General features: G+C 38.5%; 1 protein-coding gene across 4 annotated transcripts in view; it reads right to left on the bottom strand.

Moving 5' to 3' along the window:
• Positions 1-27,903, bottom strand: part of Bdp1 (BDP1 general transcription factor IIIB subunit) — an 89,684-nt gene that overhangs the window by 22,183 nt on the left and 39,598 nt on the right. For 2 of the 4 annotated variants that reach the window (XM_075976222.1, XM_075976225.1), the window contains exons 16-32: positions 27,773-27,903; positions 23,162-24,335; positions 22,304-22,482; positions 21,510-21,732; positions 19,282-19,460; positions 18,365-18,569; positions 16,621-16,727; positions 14,606-14,801; positions 14,197-14,390; positions 12,982-13,369; positions 9,910-10,029; positions 7,630-7,666; positions 7,123-7,215; positions 5,480-5,711; positions 4,780-4,940; positions 3,252-3,393; positions 2,880-3,063 (exon numbers count right to left, since the gene is read on the bottom strand). In XM_075976222.1, coding sequence (XP_075832337.1) covers positions 2,880-3,063; positions 3,252-3,393; positions 4,780-4,940; positions 5,480-5,711; positions 7,123-7,215; positions 7,630-7,666; positions 9,910-10,029; positions 12,982-13,369; positions 14,197-14,390; positions 14,606-14,801; positions 16,621-16,727; positions 18,365-18,569; positions 19,282-19,460; positions 21,510-21,732; positions 22,304-22,482; positions 23,162-24,335; positions 27,773-27,903 — 3,945 coding nt within the window. The remainder of the gene's footprint in view (positions 1-2,879; positions 3,064-3,251; positions 3,394-4,779; positions 4,941-5,479; positions 5,712-7,122; positions 7,216-7,629; positions 7,667-9,909; positions 10,030-12,981; positions 13,370-14,196; positions 14,391-14,605; positions 14,802-16,620; positions 16,728-18,364; positions 18,570-19,281; positions 19,461-21,509; positions 21,733-22,303; positions 22,483-23,161; positions 24,336-27,772) is intronic. The other 2 variants (XM_075976224.1, XM_075976223.1) reach the window with 2 other exon arrangements.

The raw sequence follows: 27,903 nt of genomic DNA, 5'->3' as shown, positions 1-27,903 counted from the left end.
AGTATTTCCACTAATGGGTCAAAATGACATTATGTCACACAAAAGGAATGACACAGCATTGCCTGTCTACTGATCTAGCCCTAAAATTGTACAGTATGGTCATACTAATTATGAATGCAGCACTCACTGACATTCTCTGTGAGACACAACCTTTTTTAATTAAAGCTATTATTTATGATTACAACTCATATTTGTAACTTACTCTTAAACAGACCAAGTCTTATTGTACCTATTAATTCCTAAGAAGAAAAATAGTTGAGCATTAGCATTCATTACTCTCTAAATTAAAACAAAAAAAAGATTTTTATTTTTACTTCTGTATCTGTATATGCTATGTGTACGGGTGCCCTTAAGAAGCCAGAGACAACTGACATGGGTACTAGGAATCAAACTTGGATCCTTAGGAGTACATATTCTTAACTGCTGAGCTGTCTCTCTAGCCCTTATTTATGGTGTGTGTGTGTGTGTGTGTGTGTGTGTGTGTGTGTGTGTGTTGGGAGCACTTGTAAAGGTCAGAGGAAGACTTGAGGGAGCCCATTCTCTGCGTGGGTCTTAGTTAAACTCAGGTCTTGAGGTTTGGTGGAAAGTGTCTTACCCACTGAGCCATCTTGCCAGCCATCAATCACTGAGGAGATGGCTCAGCAGCTAACCTGAGTTCACCATCCCCAGAACCTATATGTGTGTATGGAGATCATAGGACACTATGTGTGTATGGAGATCATAGGACACTATGTGTGTATGAAGATCATAGCAAAATCCCAAATACTGTGTTCTGACATCTCAGCAAGCAACATGGTTATCTGCATGCATGCCTATGTGTGTAAACATACACACACACTCTCACACACTCACACAATTAAAGTATCTACAATGATGTAGAGCCAGATCAACAAACAAAAAAATGAAATTAACAATGACTCCAAAGAAACAGAGTATGTGAAGTTCTTACAAGATTTTTTTAACTTTACTCGACTGAAATTATTTCAAAAGAAAAAGATTTTAAAAAATTAAAAACTTGGGAAGCAACAGAAATCTCATAATGTTGGTTATAGACAAACTCCTTATTTTCTACTTCCTTTAACGTATCACAATGTTCTATACCCTTTTTGTTTTGTTTTTTTGGTTTTTTTTTTTTTTCGTTTGTTTGTTTTTTGAGACAGGGTTTCTCTGTAGCTTTGGAGCCTGTCCTGGAACTAGCTCTTGTAGACCAGGGTGGCTTTGAACTTACAAAGATCTGCCTTCCTCTGCCTCCTGAGTTGATGGAGGAAGGTCATTGGTTAATTATAATAAAGAAACTGCTTGGCCCTCATAGGTTAAAACATAGGTAGGCGGAGTAAACAGAACAGAATGCTGGGAGGAAGAGGAAGTGAGCTCAGAGGCCATGCTCCCCTCTCCCAGGCAGATGCGATGAAGCAAGCCGCCAGGTCAGACATGCTGAATCTTTCCCGGTAAGCGCACCTAGTGGTGTTACACAGATTATTAGAAATGGGCTAAATTAATATGTGAGAATTAGCCTAGAAGAGGCTAGATATAATGGGCCAACCAGTGTTTAAAAAAATACAGTTTGTATGTTGCTATTTCTGGTGTAAAGCTAGCTGTGCGGGAGCCGGGCGGGATGAAAAGCAGGCCCGCAGCTCCTACTACACTGAGTGCTGGGATTAAAGGCATGCTACACCTATTTTTTAAAATGTTCCTTTCCCTTTAACAAGCTAATTTATTCTCTCCTTCAAAACTTAAGCATTCTTCTATCCAAGAAAGTTTTTAAAGACAATAATAATTCCTGACTCTCATTTCCAGAGATTAAACTGGGAGTGAAGGATACACAAGAGTCTTGTTCCAACGTCTATCACAACACCTATCAAAACAGGCCAATCCATTCATTCACTCATGTTTCCAAAGCTTTGTATCCCAGTGACTCGGTGTCAGCCATGTTAAACATTTGTTTTGTGGATGAATTCTTGAGATCTAGACCTAAGGTATAAGAAATTAATTTCTCAAGCTTTTATAACAAATCTGGCTAATAACTTGTATCACAACAATTGGGGGTAGAACGCATGCGTGGAGTCGCATATCAGATATTTATTTTACAAGTCATGACAATAGCAAAACTACAATTATGAAGTAGCAATGAAAAAATTTTATGGCTGGGGTCACCACAAAAAGAGGAACTGTACTAAAGGGTCACACAGCATTGGGAAGGTTGAGAACCATTGCTCTATGGTCTTAGAGGGGTCAAGACACCAAAAACAGCACAAGTTCTACCACGTCCTGTTTTTTTATTTGGTTTTAAGACAGGTTTTTATTTTGTTTTTTGAGACAGGGTTTCTCTGTAGCTTTGGAGCCTGTCCTGGAACTAGCTCTTGTAGACCAGACTGGCCTCGAACTCACAGAGATCCCCCTGCCTCTGCCTCCCGAGTGCTGGGATTAAAGGCGTGAGCCACCACCGTCTGGCTTTGAGACAGGTTTTTACAGAGCCTCAAGCTTCAGGGCTCCAGGGATCCTCTTCCCTCAGCACAGGCAAGGGTCACCACATACTGCCCACAGTATACTCTGGCCGAGGTCAAACTAGGACCACAGATGTGAGGAGCTGGCAGGAAGCAGAAAGGGGCTAACCAAAGAGTGCTAGAAAATGAGATAAGGTCTTGCTATGTAACTCAGGCTAAACTAGCTCTTGTTACATAGCCCAGGTTGCCTTGAAACTTGAATACTCCTGTTTCTACCTAAGAGTTGGGATTACAAGTCTGAGCCTCTACATAGATCAGGCTGAATTTACATATTAATAAGAGGCCTACTGAACTGGATAGGACAGAGTTTACTATATGTAACTGCTTTTCTAAATGGAGAAACCACTACCCATATTACACTCTAGATTCCTTTACCTCTGGCACAGGAAGCATGAGTATGCTGCTGCCTTTAGAGTTTTCTGTGATGGGCTCTTCAGGAGGACTCTCACCAAGACCCTGACCTGAATCAAGAGTGTGAATCCCGATCGCAGATGAAGCAACTGCAGTACCCAACATCTGAACCTCTTCCAAGTTCTCCTCTTGGTCTTCACTTCTGAAACTGTTTCAGTACATTATTTTAAATTAGCTAACCAAACATGAAATTATTTTTTAAGACTAAGTATTATCATTTAATGTGATATTTTCAAGCTTTAAAAGTGTTTACTACAATAGAATTCTTCCAGCTACTACCTGCAGCAGAAGCTGAGGCACAATATAAATTAAATGCCAGTATTCCTGCCCTTTTACCTTGCACTCGGGAGTGCTTCTTGAGAAACACTGGTAACTGCAACATCATGGACACATGGCAATTGGTTCTGCTCCTTCGTTTCTGCTGGCTCAAGGCTTTTATCTTCTAATTCTACTGCTTTGGAGTCATTTTCCTCAGGCTCTTTAAAAACAAACAAAAAACAAGAAAAATACATTTAAGATACAGTTCAAAATTGCCAGGTGGTAGTGGCACACTGTTAAAGCCCGTGTCGCTCCAACACAGGTAACTATTTTCCCTAACTGGACTGATACGGAGAATAATCAGACACAACTTACACAGTCATCATGGAAGGGCATCTCAGGGTTCTTTCTCCTGACCATCTCCAGCGTTTATTATCCAAACAGCTTATATACCATCACATCAATTGAGCAGGAAAATACATTAGGCTGTCTGCTAGGTAACCAGGTGAATGGCCTTCTGTCAAGTCTGGCTGTAATCAATATAGCACACCTGCTGTTTCCTGTATAGCCTGCTCTATTTATGAGAGAGTCTGTCTGGCAGCTTCTGAAAGCTGCCTGCTAGAATTTGGATTACTGTTTCCTTTAAGTATTTCATTTAAAGGCTAAAGGTCTTCTGTAGGAAACCTTAAATAAGACCTTAGCCATTGTATATTTCCTAACAACCTTTGAAAGCATTAAGAGTTTTTAAGTCATCCTTCCTGATTTCTATCTTCTGAGGCTTAATTTCTTTGGAGTATAACATATGACCTAGATATTGAAAAGGTGGGTGCCTCTGTACTTTCTCAGGAGAAAGGCTTAGATTCTGTTGTAACAATCCATGTCTCTAGTAAAGTATCCTCATTTCTATGAGCCAGCAGAATGTCATCTATGTAATGAATAACATAGACCTGTGGATTTCTAACTTCTTGTATAGCTTGAGCTACAAATTTCTGGCATAAAGTAGCACTATTCAACATGCCCTGGGGCAAAACATTCCACTGATATCTCCTCGTTGGCTCTCTGAAATTAAATGAAGGAATACTAAAAGCAAATCTATGACAATCTTGTGGCACTAAAGGAATTGTATAAAAAACAATCTTTCAAATCTAAGATAATCTTATGCATGCCTTTTGGAATGGCTACTGGAGACGGCAGCCCTGATTGTAATGCTCCCATTGGCTGCATGGTTGCATTGACCTCTCTTAAATCCTGAATTAACCTCCACTTTCCTGATTTCTTTTTAATAACAAAAACTGGAGAGTTCCATGGAGAATTGGATGGTGAAATATGTCCACTATCCAGCTGTTCCTGCACTAACTGCTGGGCAGTTTGTAGGTTTTTTTTTTTTTTGTGTTAGAGGCCACTGACTCACCCAGTGAGTTTTATCACTCCTGTAGTGATAAAACTCTTTATCACTACAGGAGTCACACATGCTGTAGTGAGCATGTAAAGGTCAGAGGTCAAGCTCAGGTCTACAGGCTTATGTGGCAGTGCCTTTACAGACGAGCCATCTCACCCTACAGTATCTTCTGTCAATGGAACTTTGTAAGAGAAAAATTAAACTCACCTTTTTGAATTTCCACTTCTGTCCCTTTGGTTAAACAAAAACTGGCAACTTCCTGATGATCCTCAAGCCCATAGACCCCTAAGATCTTCTCAGGACTTGGTTTGGCTGTGATAAAATGACTCTCCATTCCCACATGTTTGGTCACTGCAGGAGCTGTGCTCCTACAAGAAAGGGAATGAGAAGTTATCAGCTGTGTAAGAATCCCTTTGTGGTGTCATGTCTAGTGCCGAGACAGCTAATACACCACCACCCAGGTGCACATTATATGTAATTGTTTGCTTGTCTGTTGGGATAGAATATCAACACACAAGGAGCTCCCCTAAAACTCAAGCTATCTCCTGCTCCAGCCTCCAGAAAGCTAAATGCAGGAATGCGCCACCACATCTGGCAGACGTCTGCTTCTGAGTGCTAAAACTATGAAGTGCTTAAGTTACTACGACACTTGAGAAAATAGAAACCATGTTTGTAAAACAAACTACATTTATATAAACCTATTTCACTCAAGTTTCAAAGACACAGAAAATATACTGCTGTGATTTTATATGTAAAACCAATAAACCAATATCAGTATCAGTTAATCTTTAATGTGTGAAAAATTGTCATCGTCTACTTTAAATTTATATACAAGCATTACTAGAAGCTAATAACTAACTTGATGATGCTGTTTAACTGTACTTGTTAAATTGAATATTAAAATAACCTGGTTGACAGAGTATTCTCCATTATTTCCCCCATGACATCAGCTTCTTCTTCTCTAGTACTTTGTTCCTTCGATACAATCTTGTTTTCCTCAAACGATGCAGGCGACATACTAATGACAGGTGAAGAAACCTCCTGATATTCATGAACAATTTTGTGATTTACATTATCTGGGCTAAAAGGAACATGACTTTTATCCTTTGAATGAACATCAGGAAATACACATACTCCTACTGCAGAAAAAAATAGGAAATTAAAATTGACCCAATATTAATAGCTACCTGAATAAAATGAATTCCTCAACATTCAATTAACTGTCTAACTTTAGTATTAAAGTTTATTCTATTATGATCTAAATTTAAATTCATTATCTCGCATTTCATTTAAAAACTTGACTTGTAATAAGCATATTATTCTTAGCACTAAAATTCTGGAGTACTCTAGTAAACTTTTAATAACTACATACTATTCTACATAGATCTCAAGACAGGTCATCATCATTTAATAATTTTTGAAAACTGTACTGTATGTACTAGAAATTTGTGACAGGTTCCAGTATATTCTGCCACTGAGAAAGAAGCCCTATCTGTAACACAAATTAGAGAATCCCCTGAATCAGTTATGAACTTACAAGTCTAACTAATATGAATGGCAGATCATCCATTACCAGTCAATAAAATTAGCTGTAGTTAAAGATAATGAATCAAGATCACAGCTTCTGGGACAGGAGATTTAGCTCAGTTACAGAATACTTGCCAACAAGTCCAAGGTCCTGGGTTCCATACCCCATTCCCCCAAAATAAAAATTAAAACAACTGTACAGTTTCTAAGTTTGCTTAATGTATTAAAGATCTAGATTGGCCTTTCCTTTGGTCCCTTTCACTACCAGAACAGTTAAACTAGAATAAATCATCTCAGTAACTACTATTTACCCCTTCACAGATTTATCAGAGTATGAACATCATCTCAAGCTGGAACCCCTTTACTAAATAAATGTCTACACAGTGATCAGTGGCCAGTGACCTCCATTAGCCAATGATGTTTATGATGGTTACAAGCTACAGATACACAGGTTGAGGATTTACTAGATAACTACTAGTCCATGAATACAAATCCCACACACCCCCCTCCCCGCAACAAGCTTTGGTTGCCCTGGAAATCGCTATGTAGACCAGGTTCACTGCAAATTAACAGAGATCTGCCTACCTCTGTCTGCAGCCCTATGACTGGGGATTAAAAGCCACCAAGCCCAGGCTAATTATTCTTGTTATTATTATTCTTGTTATTATTATTATTCTATTATTTTTAGTTATGAGCCTACCCTTTTTAACAGATTAGCCAATCTCTCCAGCCTCAAATTATTCTTTTATTTTAAATAATTTATTTATTTTTACTTTAGGTACATTGGTGTTTTTCCTACATGTATGTGTGAGGGTGTCAGATCCCCTGGAACTGGAATCACAGACAATTATGAGCAGCCGTGTGGGTGCTGGGAATTGAACCAGAGTCCTCTGGAAGAATAGCCAGTATTCTTAACTGCTGAGCCACCTCTCCAACCCCAGGCCCCAAATTATTCTTAATAAGCCAACTGCATCATCTCAAAAGCGTTGGCACTACATCTAGAGAGACTGTCTTCATTCTTACCATCACCCTGTTCAGTGATAATCTCCGACTGCAATACTATGTCTCCCATTGTAAGCAAAGTTATGGCAGCTTCGGCACTTCCATCACTGGAACCTTGAATAAATACACCAATGTTAAAACAGGTCTGCTTACTTAGAAAGACCTCACTCAGACACTCATCATCTATAACCAGTTTCAACAGCCTTCCTCCCACCACCCAGTACTAGTGTCACACTGCCCAGGGTAGACAGACCATCAGTGTTGACTCTTAACTCTTGAAAACACGTCCCTCACATTAGACTAACTCTGGGCAGCTCCACAGGAAACATAAAATAACTTCATTATTTAACATTAACTCTAGGCTCAGCTTCTAAAGCTAGGTTTGGAGAATCCCAGCTTCCTATCAAGGTGACAGGTTAATGCCACTGTTCTACACTTTAACAAGCTGTCCTATTTACCTGCTGCCACTGCTAATCACCAAGCTACAGTTAACCAAGTAATTTTAATCAATTCTTTGTTAACAGTTACCTGGTTCTTCTGGGGTCTGTTCACCTATGACCATTTCCTAAAAAAAAATGGAAAAGATAAGAACATCCTAAGTGTTTCCCCCAAACAAATGATATGCTTTTGTTGTTGTTTTTAAGTATCACATGGTACACGTCTTTCTAGGCTTTTAGTTATAATAGTTACTTTTCTTAATTTATATCTGATCATAAAGCTTCACAAATAAGAACAGAAAAGCATAAAGACCAAATTCTTTTATATCTCACATGATTTTCTGTCTCCTCATCATTACTATGTATATCTAACCATTCTTAGAGCCTCACAATCATAACCCTTTCAACTCTTAGTCAGATATGCTACCAGTTTACCCAATAAAAACTAGTCTGGCCAGGTGCACACCTTTAATCCCAGCACTCAGGAGGCAGAGGTAGGCGGATTTCTGTGAGTTCGAGGCCAGCCTGGTCTAAAAAAGAGTTAGTTCCAGGACAGGCTCCAAAGCTAGAGAGAAACCCTATCTCGGGGGAAAAAGAAAACAAACAAACAAAAAACCTAAAATCTGGGAGAAGACTTCCTACACTGAGTGACTTAAATACAGCACATTTTAATGATGCACAGGAGACAGCTGACCAGAGAGGTGTCATGAGCTCCACTGACCTGCTGTCCAGTAAGATGCCAAACATGACTTAAAAAGCAAACATTTATAACCTCTAGAATTGGTCCTAAGTGCAAAAACAAATGAGAAACAGCTATTGAGCAAAATCTATAAAAATTGGTAGCTAAAACAAGCATTTGTGAACCACAATTGCTCAATGGCCCTTTTGTCAGTGGCTAAGTGGCTAAGACTTTCTCCTAAGCTGTGGTCAGCACTCTCCCCACCATAGGTCCTGGAGGAGCAAGACTCCAGCACCTAATGCCACCATCAGCAGCAGCAGCAAAAACTCATAATATCTGTTATGAATATGGACATAAATACACTTGAAATACTAGGAAACGAGGGGCTGGAGAGACGGCTCAGAGGGTAAGAGCATTGCCTGCTCTTCCAAAGGTCCCGAGTTCAATTCCCAGCAACCACATAGTGGCTCACAACCATCTGTAATGGGGTCTGGTGCCCTCTTCTGGCCTGCAGGCATACACACAGACAGAATATTGTATACACAATAAATAAATAAATAAATAAATAAATATTTAAAAAAAGAAATACTAGGAAACAATGTAGAAGTATAAAAAAATCATATGTGATAATCAAGGAGGAACTAACTATCTCAGGGAAATAAGTTTTCTTCAACACCAAAGAACTGCAACTTGTCAATACAGTAACAAAAATATTTATATGTCTGTATCATGAATAAAAATTAAAACCGTAAAAACTACACACGACAAAGTCTAAAATCCTTTCACAACAAACCAGCACAGACAGAAGGGGGTTTCTTCAGCCTGATAAAGGCCATCCTAGAAATCCTACAGCCACCATTCTACTTAGGGACATAAGATCAGCTGCTTTTTCCTAAGACTATGACCAAATCAAGGACGTCCACTTGTACTGTGCCTAGAAGCCGATTTACAAGAGGCTCTAACCAAGGCAATCATACAAGAAAAAGAAATAAAACATATTCATATTGGAAAGTATTATAAATTTACATATAAATTGAATTTCAAAATTTCCAAAACTGTAAGTGTATCTTCCCTAGAAAAAGTCTTTATAAATGTACTTGGTTTCAAACAAACCACAGGATTAGCCCTAATTCAATGCATCAATAAAAGACACAAACATAAACAATGGGAAGAATATCAGAAGGCAATGGAAGCCAAGGTTAGAATACCAAGAAATGATAAAGCACTAGCAACTTCCAGAAAAGCAGGAAGAAGGGAAACAGAAGGTTTCTTCCTCAGATCCACTAGAGAAACCTACTTGAAGTGGCTGCACACATGTGGTGCACATACATATGTAGGCAAAACACATACACAAAATAAAAACAAACATAATCTTTGTTGGTTTTTAAAAACCATCTCTACTATACATTTATAATAGTGTAGCTAGTTTTGTGTAGTTGCTGTAAAGTTTATTTAACGAAGACTTCTGCCAAGAATTTTGAGGGTAAATTCTATGATAATATTCAGAGCTTTAGAAAACAAACACAAAAATAAGTTTTACAATCAAAAGTAAAATCCATGAAAATTCATATGTTCCAACTACTCATAAACCAGTTCCCCACATGAGAAGGAAAAATAAAGACCATTATGAAAATAATCCGGTACTTTTGAGGGAGGTAAACAGGGAAAGGCAAACATGAACAAGGTACTCACAAATGCTGGGGAATGCAAATCTTCTGGTTGCACATCCTCAGTTGTTGCATCTGTGTTTGAAAGCTGATGTTCAACAACCGTTACACATCCTATGTCTGCAACATCCATGGTTATCTCAAGCTGTCATAACAAGTGTTATTATTTCAATTAGACAATAGACTCGTTAGAACATCTCATTTTTTCACACTAATAATCCAAAATAAACATTAAAATGGAGGAACATGCCACAATTACACAGCTAAAAAACTAAGACAGTAATTCTTAGGGACTAACAACTTAGCAAAAGTAAAACATTACTTTACCGAGGGGTCTGAGTCTACTACAATGACTACTCAAAATCTCTACAGCTAATCTGCTGAGCTGCTGGCATTTCACTCCCCATTCCCTTTCCTTTGTCTCAATTTAGTCCATTTGCTAACATTTACATAATAGTTTAAAAAACACAAGCATATGAGCATAAACATACAAATCCTAATTATACACTAGGTCCCTGCCCTCAACAGACTCATACTTTAAGAAAAACAACTTAACTATACACAAAACTGTACAGTACCATAAATATTACAGTAGTGATGACTTAATATCACTCCTGGTGAAACAATCCTCTCCCCACCCCCATAGTTACATGAATCCTGACACTCAATGTAACAGGTTCACTCACACTCTTCACTTAACAGCTGGTTAAAGGAGCGCGGTGGTGGCGCACGCCTTTAATCCCAGCACTTGGGAGGCAGAGGCAGGTGGATCTCTGTGAGTTCGAGACCAGCCTGGTCTACAAGAGCTAGTTCCAGGACAGGATCCAAAAAAACCGCAGAGAAACCCTGTCTCAAAAATACCAAAACCAAAAAAAAAAAAAAAGGTTTATTTTATTTATATATGTAGGAGTCACTACAGATGATCACATCTGTGAGCCTGAAGAGGCCAGTGAAAGGTGTTGGATCCCTCTGAGCTAGAGTTACAGATGTTTGCTGGACATGGAAGATAGGATTTGTACTATGGTCCTCATGATTGGGCAACAAGAACCCTTAACTGATGAGTCATCTTTCCAGCCTAAAGGAAATACAAATAGCCAGTTCCCTGTTCAACTATGAAAATTTTATCATGACAGGCTCATTATAATCCAGAGTCCATGTCTACAAGACCCTAACTTTGATTGCCAGAACAGGGGAAGGATAGTGCCACTGAAGAAGATACTCTGTATTATTCAAAGACATATCCTAAAGCCTGATTATTGAAAGTTAATTTCACTAGCAAAGTGCTGGTAGTAGTGATGGCAGGGAGATACAGATCAAACTCTGTGCAGTAATAATCAGTTGTCCTTCCACAAGACTAATGTCTCTTTGCTATTTTCTTGGCATATACTAAAACTTACATTCAGTATACTTACTTTGAACTTTCAGTATTATTCAGTTAATTTCAAGAATTCTACTAACTCATTTACTTTTAGACATTTAAAATGCTATTATTAATCCTAAGTAAATTACAGGTAAGTTTTCCTTTCTACTAACAAATGTATCTTTACAGATTCAAGAATTGTATCATTTCTTAACCAGAAGTAGCATATTTTTTGAATTATTTTTCTATCATCACTATCTTAGCAAACTCCTGATTCTGTTTCGAATGACTCAGAAAGTATTTTAAGTCCTGATTCAGATATTATGCTCAATAAACCAGCTAAGTGACGATGAAATGAACAAGAAGAGGAAACTTTAAAGCTACAGAGTTGGAATGTGAGGCCAGAAACAAGGAAGCAGACTGCACTCTAATTCACACCTGCTCACATTAGAATGGCTATTGTTCTTTTCCTTTTTTTTTTTTCTTGGAAATAGAGTTTCTCTGTGTAACCCTGGCTGTCCTGGAACTTGCTCTGTAGACTCAGAGATCCACCTGCTCTGGGATTAAAGGTGTGTATCACTACTGAAAAAGAGTGGGGCACACTGCAGCTGGAGAATAAGCACTTATAACAAGGGGTCAGGGAGTGGAAAAGAGAAAGAAAGGCAGGAGGGAGTGAAAACAGGTAAAGAGAGGAGAAATGGATAGTGGTAACGATAGGGAGAATTCACTTTAGAACAGTACTGGTGACAAAAGAAAATGATGTAACCACTGTGGAAAACTTTTTTCTTTTTTTTTTCTTAAAATCCTCAAATACAGAATTACCATATATACTAAAAAATACATTTCTGTTTTTATCTTCAAAAGAACTAAGAATAGAGAAGCAGGGACTGGGGATGTGGCTCCCAGTTGGTGGAGATCATGCCAAGTATGTAAAAGCACTGGGCTCCATCACCAGCACCATATACCTGTAATTAGAGCACTTGCGAGATAGAGAGAGGAAGGTCACCCTAGGCTATATATATATATTCAGTTTCGAAAGATGAGGAGTTCTTTTGGATGAAGAGTAATGATTAAAGGGAGGGAGGGAGGGAGGGAGGGAGGGGGAGGAGAAGGAGGAGGGAGGAACAACTGAGGATATGGTTCTGTTGTAAAGTGCTTGTCTCATATACATGAAGCTGTAAGTTCTATCTTCAACATTTCTTAAACCAGGTGTAGCAGCAAATGGCTACACATGGGAAGATGGACACAGGAAAATCACAAATTCAAGGTCATCTTTTGACTATGTTAGCAAGTTTGAAGGCCAATGTGCAATGTGAGATACATGAGACCCTGCCTCAAAACAAAAACAAAAAAAGAAACAAAAAAGGGGTGGGAAAAAAGATTAATTCTATCTTCTCTACCAACCACAACACAGAAAGCTTATTACAGAGTTAATAGAAAAAACACCTGCTAAATCTTGTTTAAATTAGTCAAAGTGTAGATTAAGCAGCTTACAGATAAGCAAGTTTCTATCATAGTTAACCCCTGTAGAGGAAAGACTATGACAACTGAGTGATGGCCATACAGGCCACTTCTGTTGATTTGCTTAAGCTAGTCACACTGAGTCCCAAATAAACTACTTTTGACAGTAGACATTTAGAGAAAGGACTTTTCAGACCACAATTACTAAGAAAAGAAATAATCATTCATTAAAGGGGATGAAAGTGGGGAAAACTGAAAAAACGAAACACAAACTACCTCTTCCATTGTTTCTTCGATCTGAGCAGACACTGGTTCAGGGGATCTGAGACCAACAGGTACAAACACTGGTGCTTTGTTTAATTCTTCTGGGGCAAGATGACAGGTTTCCTCCTCAAAGTCAGAATCAAAATCCTCAGCATCCTCTTCATCCTCTTTCTGAGAAGCCCGAAGAGTCACCAACATGGACTTGGAAGCTCTAGGTTCCTTCTTAGCAGTCTTACCTCGGATTCGTTTGGGTCCTCGCCCTTTGGTCACATTTGATTTCATCTTTCTATGTGCTCTTTTCCCACTGTGATCTGTCTCACACTCAGAGGCAGAAGAGAGAGGTGTTCTTCGATGCGCAGCAGTTTTGGAGCAATTTGATTCTTTCAATAGTTGTGGACTGCTGGGTGTTGAACCAAAATAACATAGTCATGTATGTGCCAGGATTATCTCAATGAAAGCCAAACTGTTAATAGTAAAATCTCAGTTCCAACCTTTAAAATAAAGATCTTGGCCTAAGAAGACAACTCAGTGGCAGGGTGCTTGCCCAACATGTGAAGCCCTAAGTTCAACTCCCAGCACTGGTGATGATGATGATGATGAAGAAGATGATGATGATGATAGATACTCCTTTTATGATGCTAGAATTGAACCTAAGTCTCAAAAGTCCTACACAAATGTGCTCATGAGCTATTCTTAACTCCACCTATTCTTTGAAAAACATATGTCATGAAAATAAGAAAGGAATTAACTACTACTTAGTATCTTATTTGGAGTGAACTCTTAGTTGTATATCTATAAAGGCTGCATAGTAAGTTTTTAATACTGGCCCTATAGCCATGATATGGTTATTGAGATAGACACAAAATTGGAAATAATTAAAAGACAAAATACATGGAACCAATCAATAATGAATATGAAATCAAACAGTGGGACTTGTTTATCTTACTGCGTAAACAGATTAGAAAAATAAGGTTCTTTTTCAAGAACTTAGGTTCCTTCCCACTTTGTGGAAAATTATGGAAGTGCCCTTCACTACTGTTCACAGCCAAACTCAATAGCACTCTAATTATTGATGTAATGCACAATATCATTTGGCAGGTAAAAGAATGTACGTTGTTACAAATAAAAATAAAACAGGCTTGTAAATGAAGAATACTACATTAAGGTGGAACTTAACAAATAAGTGCTTTTTATCTCCTATTCTGAGTCTTCAAAATAAAATATTACCTAATTTGTTTACTGAGAACCTGCTCTTCAAGCCCCAAAGATGATGTAGGATGGTCCTCCACAATCTCGTCCCTTGCACCTCCTGATGGTACAGCTGTCAGCTGAGCATCATTAGTGGGAGAAGCTGACGCTTCAGGAACGATACAATCTTTTCCTGCTGAAACCTCCAGAGGCGTTAGAATCTCTGTCTTTTCCTTAAAGAAAAACAAAGCATAATATTATCATAAAAACAATCTTTATTAATAAGTTTTAGCAGTCTGGCCTAGACCTCTAAACTTAAAAAGTCATAGGTGATCAATTTTCAAATGTGTACAAGCTGGCTTTTCAAAAAGCAAAAACTTTCCCCATAGCTCTCCCTCATGACACTGACATGACAGACTGACTAACAATACTATTTTTTCTCTCTCACTTTTAGAGGAAGCTGGATGTCTCCTTTCTGCGGCTCATGGTCTTCTGGTTTGGGGTCTGTGCTCTGATCTGTTGTGCCTTTTTCTACAACTGGTTGCTCTTTTCTATGGTGTGCTCCTCCTAAATTTGGTTTAGCCTTTTGGAATCGTCTTCTTAACAACTGTGCTGGACTAGGGACATGAGGTTCATTTTCATGCCTAAAATAAAGCACAAGTTATGGTGAAGACCAGAACTCTTCATCAATGCAACATTAAACAATCCTGGATTCAAACAGATTCTAAGTTCAAAGGATTATATATAAATTGGAAATAAAACCAAGCATGTAAAAATGAAACATTGCATTTTACATGTGAAACAAAAAATACAAAAGCTTTGTATTATCCATTTTCTGCATACCTGTGGAACAGTTCATAGTATTAATCTTTCTCTACTTTCACTCACTAGCACTAGAATTTGTTGATGTTATATCACTTTCGTAATTTTCAGAGAATAATAAGGCACTCCAAACTTGTCACAGTAGCTGAACAGAGATTTTATAACAACATTTTAAACAAAAGCGTCAACTGAGCTACAACACATCAGCACACACACAATGGTCTTGCTTGACAGCAAGTTTATCTTACTACATTCCTTAAAGGTCATAGAAAGGTCTTATTAACAGTAAATATCTTAAGGTTCTTAACATAATCCATTTCAGACAAAAAAATAAGGTTTAAACATTCAAAGAAAGGCAAAGCTACTAAGATAGATGGAATAGCTACCTAAGAACTTCTGGAAGTATCTCAGTAATGGATATGACCTAAATTAGGATGCTGAAAATACTGATATAGGCATAGGGATGTAGCTTTGTGGCAGATAACTTGCTAGCACTGCAAGACACTGGTTTCAATCCTCAACGCACAGATACAAAGCAAACAATTGTGTGTGTGTGTGTGTGTGTGTGTGTGTGTGTGTGTGTGTGTATGTGTGTACATACATATAAGTACATACACATATTAGTTCTTATCTATTAGAAACCCATCCTCAAAATACACAGAAAAGAGGAACCAATCCTACTAAGCATTCTGCTGGGAAAATAGCAAGTTCTAATATGATTATGATGCTGGTTTATACATTTCAGGATCTGGAGTGTCTGGAGAAAACAATTTAATTAAAAGCTATCACATGGGGCTGAGGGTATGGCTACTAGTAGAGTCAATAGATTCAATCTCCAAGGAAAAATGTCATCACAAGGGACTCTGAAAACATACTTACGTATAGGGGATGGCAAGGTTGCTCAGTGGGTAAAGCTACTCACCACTAAACCTGACAAACCAAGCTCGATCCCCAGAGCCTATATGGTGAAGGAAGAACCGACTCCTGAAAGCTGGTGTCTGATCAGAAACCCATAGGAGTATGTGTCCCCTACCACAAAACCATAAATAAATTTAAAAGTTAGTCAAAAAAAAATATTACTAAGTTCAAAGGAGGCACCAAAATTATGGGCATAAAAATAGGAGTAAGAATTTGTGTGTGTGTGTGTGTGTGTGTGTGTGTGTGTGTGTGTTTTGTTTTGTTGAGGCAGAGTTTCTCTACATAGTCCTGAAAGCTTTGAAGTCAGAGAGCCTCCTGTCTCTGCCTCCCAAATCCTGAGTTGAAGGACATGTGCCAGGGCCAAGAATGAGGTAATTTAAAATCTTATTTAAATGGGCCTGCTGGCACAAGCTTCATCCCAACTACTAAGGCTGAAACAGAAGAATCACAAAATCATGGCCTATCTCTAGCCTATAAGCAAGTTTAAAGCCAGCCTGGGCAACTTAGCAAAATTCTGTCTCAGAAAAAATTAAAAAGGGTTGTGAACCACAGCTCAATACTAGAACATTTGTCTGGCATGTAAAAAGCACTGGGTTCAACCAATAGCACCATGAAACACATATTTAAAAAACAATCAGAATACTGTTACATAAAACCAATTGTGTAATAATGAGAAACTGTCTTTGATGGGGTTTATGCTTTTCTCATGAAAAGCAAACTCACCTTTTTTGTTCATCTACAGGAACCACGTGTCTGTGACTTTCTTTCACTGTGTACCCTGAAACTCCAAGGGACATAGCTTCAACTTCACCTTCAATGTGAGTGTTAGCCTGCAAAGACAAAACTGGTTAATGTGATGGACTGATATTTTTTATGTTTTTCAGGACAGGGTTTCTCTGTGTAACAGCCCTCACTGTCCTGGAACTCAAGTCTGTATATCAGGCTGGCCTCGAAATTAGATATCTATCTGCCTGCCTCTGCCTCCCAAGTGCTGGGGATTAAAGATGTACACTCCCACCCCCCACTCACTAGCTTACCTAAAGCAATGAACTCCAAGTTTAGGGAAGGACCCTGTCTGAAAAAATAAAGCAAAACACCCTATATACCTACATACATATGTGCACATACAAATAAATATGTACATTTACCACACCTGTGCACACCAATCTAAGAGCCATCGGTTATAAAATAGAGAACGTAAATTAATTGGCACTGATCACTGTTCAGCTGCACACTGCATGCTCAGCATGCACAAAGCTCTGGGTTTGATCCCCAACACCAAAGTTTAACTATTTTTTTTTTAAGTATTTTTGTCGAAGTGGGGATCACCATGACTTTTAATCTAGGTTTTATCTTAATACCCAGAGAAAAGAACACAAAAGCAAAGACTACTTGCGATTAACATTTTGGGACATTACACTACTTAGATATTTTTTTCTAGTATCAAAAGACTCAAGATGTTGGTTGATAAAGAACCGGGAGATAGTGACCCACACCTTTAATTCCAGCACTCAGGAGATAAAGACAAGAGGATCTCTGTGAGTTTATGGCCAGCCTGGTCTACAAAGTGAGTTCCAGGACAGGCTCCAAAGCTACAGAGAAACCCTATTTTGAAAAAAGTTGATTCTAAGGGCCAGCAAAATGGCTCAGAGAATCAAAGCACCAGAATGACACCCTGACTCCAGTCCTCAGAACTCACATGGGAAGAGGACGGACTCCCACACGTTGCCCTCTGATCATGCACTTGTGCTGTGATATGTGTACATACACATGTACATACATGCACATACCCCACACATACAACACAAATAAATTAAGTAAATGTTAAAAAAGAAACTAATAGAGCTAACACACTTCTATAATTACAGCATTTGAGAGGCAAAGGCAATTGAATCAGAAATTCAAGGCCAACCTCAGCCACACACTGAATGCAAAAGAAAAACCAAGAAATTGGCTAAACACAATAGAATGGTGGTACATTCTGTAATTACAACACTCGGATGAGACGAGAGGATAAAGGCTAGTCTCAGCTAAATAATGAGACACAAAAAAGGGTAAGTAAGAAAGGTTCTTAAAAAGGTTAAACTGTCATTCAAAACAGCATACTGTTTTGCAGCATAAATGATATATCTGTTTCTTTTTTTTTTTTTTTTTTTTTTTTTTTGGTTTTTCAAGACAGGGTTTCTCTGTAGATACGGAGCCTGTCCTGGAACTAACTCTTGTAGACCAGGCTGGCCTCGAACTCACAAAGATCCACCTGTCTCTGCCTCCCGAGTGCTGGGATTAAAGGCGTGCGCCACCACTGCCCGGCTATCTGTTTTTGATAAAGAAATTTGTTACTGTGGTATTATGGGAAAGTTACAAAACTCTTCACTAGCAAAGAGCTGCCTTCAACCAGAAGGTGAGGACAAGGCAGGTTGAGCTGTCATTTGTTGTCTTAGTATGTGCTAAGGATCCAGCCTCTCACCACTGTCAGGACTTTTTTCGTTTCATCTTTCTGCAGCTCTGATCCTTCATTCTTAGCTACACCTTCAGCTTCACCTTTTTCTGTTATTTGCCTCTGTCTGGCCTTTTGTACGTTTGGTCTTGGTCTTTGAAGTCGACCTCTCACTGGGAGAGTATGGCCAACACTTTGCTTTGTTTCCTGTGTGACCATGTTCATCTTCTGAGTCCTAGAAAAAAAGGACAAGAAGGAAGGAGAGGTTGATTATAAAAAGTCGGGAACTGTAAGAACATGAATTTCCTCCACTAAACTCTCATGAAAACATTTTTTTCAAATCTTCTCATTACAAAAATATGTTATAAAAGTTCGGGGAGTCATAGGAAAAAGAAAAACGTTATTTCAGGTTTGGGGATGTATCCAAATGGAAGGAGGACATGATGTGCCCAAAATAATGTATAAAAGTCAGATGATAGAATGGTAGGTGCCAAGAACAGAAGAAAAGGGGGAAAGTGGGAAGAGGAGGTTGCTATTTAGTAAACACGAAGTTTCATTAGTAGTTTATGAAAAGGAAGTGTTCTGAGGATGGACGGTGGTGTTGCCTATAAAACAATGAGACAATGTTTTATGTCACTAGTTTTGTACAACTAAAAATGAAAAATTTTATCTTATGTATATATTTTGCCAATTTTTTAAAAGACAAGGACTTATACCACATATATATATATATGTATTTTTAGTATGTTACCTTACATAAATCTTAAGCAGTCAACAATAAATAAATCACTAAAAGATGTTCAATTCCATCTAATTTTCAATTTTAGGTGGGTTTGCCCTATGAATTAGACCCATTATTCTCCAAAGCACTTTAAAAAAAAAATAGAGAAATGTTTCAAAGAAAAGCCTCTATTGTTTTATATTTTTAAGGAAATATCACTGTTTACCCAACAGGAACAACTAAGCCATTTTCCTGCTTTTGTATTGACTGAGAATCCTCTTTGGGTTCGCACGAATCGGGTATGGAAGAGTCCTTCCCAGTCTGCATGCTCGGCAGTATCACAGCATCCACCTCCTCCTGACGGGGGTTATCATTTTCTCTTGATGTCATTAGAAGAGGCACCTCCTAAAAGTTTAGAAAGAAGAAAAATTCACAAGTTATTAGTACAAGAATGAACTGACCCATTCCTGTAGATGAGGGACAGGTGCGCTTCCTAGCACGTCTACTTGCAGAAACTCATCTCCTGCAACTGTAAACAAGCACATAATGTGCATAAACAACAACAGGCTTTCAGGGAGATCCTCAACACATAAAGGATGAATAAAACACTGGAAAAAAGATTAATTTTAATAGGATATTCAATTTAAATTTCATATTTTTTGGAAGACATTGTTGGCACTGAAATCAGGTCCTCATGCATGCAAGGCAAATACCCTACCAAAGAACTAAACTTGAATTTCTTTCTTTCTTTCTTTCTTTCTTTCTTTCTTTCTTTCTTTCTTTCTTTCTTTCTTTCTTTCTTTCCTCCTTCCTTCCTTCCTTCCTTCCTTCCTTCCTTCCTTCCTTCCTTCCTTTTTCTTTTTAAGAGTCTCACTGTATAGTTTTGGCTGTCCTGGAACTATCCACCTCCCACCCAGCACCTGACACCTGAATTTTCATACAATGAAGAGATAGGGTCTCATTCTGCTGCCTATTTCTGAGCTAATCTTGACTGCAGCTCTCCAGTTTTAGCCTCTTAAATAGCTAGGACTATAACATACAGACTATAACACACCTAAGCTTAGCCTTACATATTCTAGTATAAAACCACATTTAAAATGTTTTTCTTTGGGCTGGAGAGATGGCTCAGTGGTTAAGAGCACTGCCTGCTCTTCCACAGGTTCTGAGTTCAATTCCCAACAACCACATGGTGGCTCACAACCATCTGCAATGAGATCTGGCGCCCTCTTCTGGCATATAGGCATACCATGCAGACAGAACAATATACATAATAAATAAATCTTTAAAAAAATGTTTTTCTTTGTACTGAACCCAATAGATGTTTAAAATATTATGTTAAGTGGAAATATCAGATACTAAAGGATGATGGCATTTAGGCATATAATACTTACACATCTACATGTGTTTTAGAATACAGACATAATTTTCAAAATTATGGATTTCATAATGAAAAATAATAAATAAAAGTAGTTTTTCTATGGGACTGGAGAAATACCCCAGCTGTTAAGTGCACTGGCTGCTTTTCCAGGAGACCTAGGTTCTATTCCCAGCACCTACAAGGTAGCTCACAGCCATCTGTAACTAATCTCAGGGCACCTGAAGCCCTCTTCTGGGCTCTGTGGGTACTGTATTCATGGCACGCACAGACATACGTTGAAGCTAAACACTCACACACATAAAATAAGAAAAGCAGTTTAACTTTCACAAAGTTAGAGAAAGTACAAATATACAAAGAATTATTCTAAAGTATAAAATATGAACTTTAATTCTAAAAAGTACTTTAAAATGCATTCAATTTAGTGAGGCCTGGTATGCAGACCTGTAATTCCAGTTACCTGGGAAACAGGAAGACAAGTTCAAGGTTTGCCTAAATTATAGTGTGAGTTCAAGGCCAACCTGAGCAAACTTAATGAGTACCTATCTTAAAAGTGAAGAAGGCTGAGAATACAACTTAATGAAAGAAAGCTTCCCAACATCTGTGAGGTCCTAAGGGTTAATACCCAAGACTACAAGGTCAAAGCAAAAACTAAAAACCAAGCTGAATGTTGACATTCCATTTTAGAGTTTTTGACACACAATCTTAATCTGTTACGACTAAGTTAATGAAGGAAATAAAATCCACTTCAACTCATATCTAGCATTTTTCTTATTTATCTTAGTAACAATAAAGTAAGACACTATTACTCCATTTTTCCTGAGGAATCTGATACGTCATTTGGCTAATGTGACTTCACCAGAATACCAAGTAGAACCTAAAATGTCTTAGATGCTTCCAAGATACACATTTGCTCACACTTGCCTACCAAACATCAAATATTTTAACATAAACTATACGGACTAATGAGGCACACTAAGCCTAGAACAATACTATACACATTATTCATTATATGAACTTGAAATAATTTAATAAGCACAGTAACAACAACAGAAACCCTCTCCTGAATCATCACTCACATGCTGAGAAGAGAGAGAATGGGACTGCTCACTGTCCTGCTGTAACGCGACTGTCTCCATTGTGTCTGCTTCTGACTTCTTCCCAGGTACACGATACTCTGCTTCTGGGGTTGCTCTCTTTAAGGCTGCTCTTGACAAGTTTGGTTTTGGTTTTTTGAATCGACTTCTCAGAAAAGGAGCTGGTTTAACTTCGAGTAGCTTCTGTTCTTGAGGAAGAGATCTGCTTTTGGAAGAGGGATTACCAGACTTGACTAGAAGAAATGTGGAAGTGAGTGAACCTAGGACAATCTTAGAGAGTGGCAGTAAGCTTTTACTTGTTCTTAGACAGGGTCTTTCTGTGTAACCTAGACTGGCTTGGAACCTGCTCTATTAGGCCATGATGACCTTCAATTTTCCTCCAGCCTCTACCTCACAAGTGTGAGGATTGCAGGCATGTACCATCCTATCTATATCTGTCTGATTCTACTTTTTAAGAAAAAAAAATGGAACTATCCATTAAATTATGAAAAACATTAAGTTGTACAATCCAGGTATAAACCTATCATTTTTTTGCATAAAGAAAATACTGATCAAACCCATGTTGACTTATGTGTTACATGAAATTTGGTAATAAATCTCACCAATAGCTATCAGAGTGGCCTTAATCCTCTCTCCCAATCTTGCATAAGCTATCTCAAAATTTGTAACACTATCCAATTTATGTCATGGCTTGAAAGTTCACTTGTTTTAGAATAATCTGCGAATGTAACTTTATATTCTTTTTCTGTGAAGGCACACAGACCAAACACTTGTACCTTAGGCTAGTACCGGAAAACTGCTCCAGGACATCTGCAGGCTGTATCACTGCAACTGTTTCATGGTCTGCAGAATTCTGGGAAGACTTCACATGACTTATGGGACTTGATACTTCCATGTCAGAGTTTTCGTTTTGTTCCTCAAATGTAGGTATCACTGATATTTTATTGCTAATATTCTAGAGAAAAGTTATCGCAATACATTATCATAAACAGAAATTCTCTAAGTATTTTATACATTTTAAACAAGTTTATTTCTAAGTGATTTAAAAATACATAAGTTTTTAACTGTTAAATATAAAAGTCAGAAATATTAAAACTTAAAATTCAGAATGCCTTCCCTTCATATTGTATATTAAGACTATTCCTAACCACAAATATCATTATACACACACACAAAGAGAAGAAATCCTCACAAATGCTATTATGAGTATGAACTTTGCACGAAAGGAAACTTTCACCAAAAGATTTAAAAGAGGAGGCAGTTTGATGTCAGGAAGAATAAAAACATATATAGGTGTTTATGACCAAAGGAAATAATTTCAGCCTATGTTTATACTCAGGTTGGCACAAATTTAGTCCAATTTCCTAAATATATTGCTATCTAAACGAGTAACTTCAAACTGTTATTATGATTAGTAATTCTCCCACAATTAGAAAAAATAGTCTTTTTAAATTTTTAAGTGAATACGCAAGTTCTTCAATAATCTGAAATGAAAAAATTTAGGACTGAAAAAGATTTTAGATTTTTATTTGCAATTTTAAGTATTTTGGGACTTAAGGGTAATAATGATAAATTATTTTAGTAACCTTGCTGAGAAATGTTTTTAAATCATTGTAAGACAGAGAAATACATACTTTTCTATCCACTGAAACCCCGGGGCTGCTGTCATTACTGCTGCTCTGAATCACATCTGCCATGAGCTGCCTTGAGCTATGTTCCTCTGGTTCATGCTCTCTTAGAGAAATATCTACTTTTTCTGTTTCTTCTAAGTCTGCCACCATGTGCTTCCCAACACGGATCTCTCCAGGTCTTCTCTCCCAAGAGATGGAAGTCTCTCCTGTTTCCTTCAGCTCTCCACTACTCTCCTCAGTGGCAGTCATCTCTGTTGATGCCATGACCATCGTGGAAATGTCTCTTTCTCCAGTTCCCTTCAGGTCAAACTTCTTTTCTTCCACAGCACTCGACTCCACCCCCGCTTCTTCTTCATGTGTGCTACTGCACACATCCAGCTCACCAGCCCGCTGCTCTGCTGGGGATCCCACTGCCTTTTCTTCCAACTCTTCCAGATGTGTTTCCATTTCACCCATGGTTTTGGGCTCCTCTGCCTCCTCTACGGGCACAGACATTTCTCGTCTTTCGGTGTCTTCTGAACATGCCTCCCCTTTTTCAGTGCTATCAATCATATCTGTCGTCCTGTCTCTTGTGGGTAAATCCTTTCCAGTTTCTTGCAAGACTGTCTCCATTTCACTAATTGGACTAACCTCCTTGGGGCCATTTTCTTGTGAAAATGTTTCTCTTCTTCCAGTTTCTTCCAAATTTGTATAAATTTCCTCTGTGGTATCAATCAACTCTGACACGTTCTCCATAGGAGAAATCTCATTTAAAGATGCTTTCAAACCTATCTCTGTTTCCATAGGGATGTCAATCATTTCTGCTCCCGTCTCCCCTGGGGAAAACTCTCTCTCTATTGTTTCCAAACCTATCTCCATTTCCATAGTGACTTCTGTCATTTCTGACATCTTCATGTTAGAAGATATGTCATTTTTTCCAGTGTCTTTTAAACCGGATTCCAATTCGTTAGTGGCAGGAGTAACAGTAATAGTCACAATTGGCATCTTCTTCCTTGGCGAAGAGTCTGGTTTTGCAGTTCCTTCCAAAGTTGTTATTTCTCCAGAAATAGGAACCTCTTCTGACACCCCTTCCTTGGAGGTCATTCTTTTTCTTCCTGTATTGGGTTTTGGTTTCTGAAATCGCGTCCTTAGAACTGGAGCTTGCTTCAGTTTATTTGCTTTACTGTCCTCTTGAATACTAAAAGAGAGAGAGAGAGAAAGACAAATTCTAATCCAGACTACCAGTTGAACAGATGACAGTTAAGGAACTCCTATAGAAACACTAAAAACTCTCAAATTTAAATAAAAAAAAAAAGCTGGACGGTGTGGCCAGCGCCTTTAATCCTAGCACTCAGGAGGCACAGCAGGAGGATCTCTGAGTTCAAGGCCAGCCTGGTCTACAAGAGTTAGTTCCAGAACAGGCTCCAAAGCTACACAGAGAAACCCTGTCTCAGGGAACTGTCTATTATCCATACACTGGTCAAAATTAGAGAAAACACAGAAACTCAGAATTATTTATTTCCAAGGCTCCTGGATATTTAAAGGCCAGAAATATCACAGGTAAATCTACAGTAAAGACACTGCCTTTACAAAGGAAAGTTGCTAAAGTCAGACTGGATATTAGTTACAAATATCCAAAAAGTAGGCTTTATGGTATGTATCTATAATCCAATTGCATGGGAGGTGATGGCAAGAGGATTAGGAAAAAGTTTCAGGAGAGCTGTTCCCGCCTGCCACCAGTTGCAGTACTTGGGAGAGCAGGCCCTGCACCTTGAGTGGACAGCACAATAGAGCCAACCCCATTGGAGGAGGAGTGGGTGAGTCAGCCCCAAAGATGTGGGGCAGTGTGAGCTAAGGAAAGCTGTTCCTTCCCCAACCCCCGCCTACTGAAACAGAAGGGAGAGCAGGTTCTATACCACGCCAGGGTGGCAAAATGAGTCAATCCTATTGACAGAGGTGTGGGTGAGCCAGCCCCAATGTTGTGAGCATGGGAGAGCAGTCCCCATTACTTATGTGGTAACATGGGCAGGAAAGAGAGATGCCTTCCCCTGACTCCCAACCCCAGACCATCAATGCCTGAGGCAGGTAGGAAAGCTTGCCCTGAGGTCATAAAAGCAGGAGAGTTGAGTGGCCCCTGCCCCTCATCATCCACAGCATTTGGGATAGTGGCCCCTACTGCATGCCTAAGCAACACAGTAAAAACTGACCCTCAAGGTATAGGTGAAGGAGATCTAACCCTGAGGACATGAAAATAGGAGAACTGGCCCCACCCCTTGCTCATCACTGCAAAGGGTGAACTTGCCAGGACAACTGCCAGGAAGCTCACCCTGGTGGTGAGGACAAGAGAAAGATGGCAAGCTAACCAACCATGCAACTGCCCAGGCCCGAGCATATGTTGACCCACCCCAACATTCACCCCATCTGTGATTTGCTACAGCATGTGAAAAGACCTGCAGACCCCCAGGGTGCAGGATTTCCATAACACAGGGCAACATCAGGATAACTAAGAAAAGCCCCAGCATCAATACTGAATCAGAAACCAGAGGCCCGAACCAGACCATTGATTGTTTGCAATGAATATTTGCAAGTAAAGATACATGGATAATAGGGTTTACTGCATGACTCACTGTGTCACACTACAGCTTCCATGAAAACACTGATTTTTTTTTTCCCTTTTTTTCTCTTTCTTGTCTTTTCTTTTTTCTCTTAAATTTTATTTTATTTTATTTTGGGGAGAAAGGACAGAAAAATGAATGAGAGGTGAGAGACACAAAGAATAAAAAAGAGAAAAAATGTGCAATTAATATCCAATACACTCAAAATGACATCTGAGTGATTATATCTTTAATTAATTTTATGTAATTAAAATATGTAATTTTTAAAACCCCAAAACAATTGTTTTTGCTTTTATGTGAAATGCAAAATTTCAAGTTCAAATTAATAAGAGTATTTCTGGTCAAAAAAAAAGAAAAAAGAAAAAGTTCAAGGTCATCCTCGTCTACGTGGTGAGTTCAGTCACCCTAAGCTACATGGAATTCTCTTTCAAACTAAATGAATTTTAAAAATTAATCAGGGTTCTAAAACCCAATAAACACTCAAAAAACTTAATTTTCTTCTAAGATACCATAATTAAAGAAGTCTCATTTAAACCTAGATAAATAAATATAACCAATCTGCCAGATAGCTACAAATAAAATCTATTATCAGAGATGTGCAATTACAAAGGTAGTTCTATAGGACACATTAGTAGTAAACAGCTGAAGGGGTACTAGAAAGAAAAACAATAATAGATGAAGCAAGAAATAAAGGAATACTTCAAGTGACAGAAACCCAGTCTTTCAAGTTAGATGTTATAAAATAGGTCTATAAATAGATCACAGCCAGCCTTTAAATGCGAATGTTAAGAGAACAGATACAGGAAATCTAGGCTGTTATCTCTGCATCTACATGCTTCAAACATTATCAAGCTATAAGCATCCTAATAATTCCATCAGTCTGGTTTGGTAAAAATAATAAACAGGAACTTTGGCTATGAAGAGGATGGGTTCTACATATAATTGACCTAATTTTAGAAAATCATTACCATTTAGAAAAACATTACCAAAAAATAGCATTTCTATTTGGATGTAGACATCTAATGAATACGCTTGTGGGTTTGTTGTTGTTGTTGTTGTTGTTGTTTTTGCTTTTTCAAGACAGGGTTTCTCTGTGTAGCTTTGGAGCCTGTCCCGGCACTAGCTCTTGCAGACCAGGCTGGCCTCGAACTTACTGAGATCCATCTGCCTGTGCAGGGATTAAAGGCGTACGCCACCACCACCCAGCGAATACGCTTGCTAAGTGAAAAAACTGCTCCTATTAACTCAGATCTTAGTTTATATTAAATAGTTTTCTTCAAATCACCTATAACTTAGGAACTAACATGAAAGCTAAGACATAAACTTCTTGAAAAGAGCAATTCCTAAACAGTTTTAAATAAAGCTATAGTAATGACGGCTCCCCTTTACATGTATTTAATGTGAGGGTGGGGCACATGCATATGGAGGTCAGAGGACGACTTGTGGAAGTTGGTTCTCTTGTGGCCCCACGTGGGATCAAATGCAGGTCGTCAGACTTGAGAGAAAGTGCCTCTTTACCCAGCGAGTCATCTCGTCAACCCTTTACATTTTTGTTTTGTTTTTTAAGACCTATTTTTTAATTTATGTGTATGTGTGTTTATATATACCACATACCACAAGCATCAGAGGCCAGAGTGTATCAGATGCCTTAGAGCAGTCAGTTGTGAGCTAGGTGGTATGGTGCTGGGAACCAAGCCTGGCCCATCTGCAAAACCAGTAAGCAATGTGAACAGCTGAGCCTTCTAACATCTTATACATTGTTAGCCATAATAGATGACACACAGACAGAGAGGCCATTTAGTTTGTTTCTGTGGGTCAGTGGCTCAGGAGGTAAATGCTTCCTTATAAGCCTTATGACCAGAGTTCCATTCCCAGGTCAAGAAGGCACAGTGGAAGAAGAGAACCGACCTCCATGGCATGCGTGCCCCATTTCTGTCTTATAACACAGAATAAATAAATATAACTAATCTGAATCCTATTAAAAACTTGAAAATTATATAACTGGATAAACGATGCTCACCTTGGACATTCATTAAGAACACTGGGCTCATCAGAGTGCACATTTGCTGAAGCATCCTTCTCTTCAGGCTGTGATGTGACATCTTCACACTGGAGGTTTTTAAGTGACTCATTTTCCATTTGTTCAGGAAT

This window comes from Microtus pennsylvanicus, chromosome 6 (genome assembly GCF_037038515.1).
Source record: "Microtus pennsylvanicus isolate mMicPen1 chromosome 6, mMicPen1.hap1, whole genome shotgun sequence".
Taxonomy (NCBI): Eukaryota; Metazoa; Chordata; class Mammalia; order Rodentia; family Cricetidae; genus Microtus; species Microtus pennsylvanicus.
This window is presented reverse-complemented; position numbering and strand designations above follow the sequence as displayed.